Source organism: Pterocles gutturalis, unplaced genomic scaffold (assembly GCF_000699245.1).
Source record: "Pterocles gutturalis isolate BGI_N339 unplaced genomic scaffold, ASM69924v1 scaffold3494, whole genome shotgun sequence".
NCBI lineage: Eukaryota > Metazoa > Chordata > Aves > Pterocliformes > Pteroclidae > Pterocles > Pterocles gutturalis.
Window position 1 is genome coordinate 570 of NW_010127958.1, and position 1,584 is coordinate 2,153.

The following is a 1,584-nucleotide window of genomic DNA, read 5'->3' on the forward strand; positions in this document are numbered from 1 at the left end:
GCACTGCACCCCAGCTCCCTCCCCGAAACCCGGCGGCAGCGCGGCTGCTTCGCCTTGGCTCTGGGCTCTGGCTTGTGACTCGCATCCCAGAAGTATTTTTAGGCAGAAATCCACCAAGCTGGAGAGCTCTGGAGAGGATTTGGCCCCGCTAGCCCTGACTCAGCAGGTTTGCTCAGGCTTGGTGCCTGGGGGTGGCTGTGGCGTGCCTGGGGGGGGCCAGCGGTGGCCCCAGGACTGTGTCCGGTGGCCCCGGGACCAGATGCATCCGCCCCCGAGGCTGTTGGGGCAAATGCTCTCTGTTGTCCCTCTGGTGCAGGATGGGTCACCCTGGCTGGGATGGGCTGGTACCAATGGTTTTTTGGAGGCAGGGAAAGGCTTGGCCAATCCAGGGCTTTCCTGAGCCTCCTCTCCCTGCAAACCTCGCCACCCCACTGGGCTGGGACAATTTACGGATGAAGAACGGTGCCACAGTCCTTAAACATGCCACGAGCTGGGAATTTGTAGGTGGTGAGATGGCCTCTGCTAATGGATGGGATAACCTGGCTGTCACCTCCGGGGGAAAAACTACAGCCCTTTTTTACGTGAAATATCGAAGTTGGTTTTTGCTTGGTGCTTAATCGTGATGGAGAGCCCTGAGCTGTAGGCTGTGGCTGCCCCAGCTCGGTCCATCCCTCATTTCTGGCCTTAATACTTGAGTAGCCGCATAAAAACCTGGATTTGCACCCAAAATGGGGAAGGGAGGCTGTGTGCGAGGGATTTAGGGGTCACCAAAGCTCACCCAGGGGAGCAGGAGCCAGGCCAGGCTGGATGAGGCTTTGGGCAACCTGGGCTAGTGGGAGGTGTCCCTGCCCAGGGCAGGGGGTGGCACTAGGTGGGCTTTAAGGGGCCCTTCCAACCCAAACCATTCCATGGTTCTGTGATTCTCCGTTGGGTTTCCTGGGCTGCCCCACCACCCGGACCCCTGGGAGGTGGGTTGGGGTCCCCCCAGCACCCCCCACCTCCATCTGCCTCTGCCCCGCAGGAATGGACCTCTCGGCCAACCAAGACGAGGAGGGCGACCAGGAGACCTACCAGCTGGAGATCAACAAGGACACCAAGAAATGTGCCTTCAGGACCTACACTGGGAAGTACTGGACCCTCACCTCCAATGGCGGCATCCAGTCCACCGCCTCCACAAAGTGAGTCCCCTCTGTCCCCACACCTCGGGACTGCGCCTGGGTTTTGGGAACCCCTCTGCGTCTCCCAGGGGAATCCAAGGGGGATTTTCCAGCCTAAGCACTCGCCCCAAAACGCTTCCCAACGATAGCAGCGAATTCCCCGGGGAGCCGGGGCTGGGGCGGGGCTTGCCACCCACGATGCTCGGCAGGTCCCTGGGGCCATGTAAACCTTCCCAACTGTCTGGAGCTGTCGAAATGCTTTTCCCTGCTCTTCAGCCCTATGCTAGCTGTGAGCTGGGCAGAAAACCCAGAAGTGCACTGGGGTGCCTGCCTGCCTCCTGCCCACAGGGCCAGGGCTTCCCATGGGGATGGCCACCGCGGTGTGGCTTAGTCCCACAGAGATGGATGGCATTGGGGCCCCCCATCC

General features: G+C 60.8%; 1 protein-coding gene across 1 annotated transcript in view; it reads left to right on the top strand.

The window, feature by feature from the left end:
* The first annotated feature begins 1,019 nt into the window (after window positions 1-1,019).
* Window positions 1,020-1,584, top strand: part of LOC104466112 (fascin-like) — a 1,529-nt gene continuing 964 nt past the window's right edge. The window contains exon 1 of the mRNA XM_010079442.1: window positions 1,020-1,178. Within this exon, the coding sequence (XP_010077744.1) occupies window positions 1,024-1,178 (155 nt within the window). The 5' untranslated portion in view covers window positions 1,020-1,023. The remainder of the gene's footprint in view (window positions 1,179-1,584) is intronic.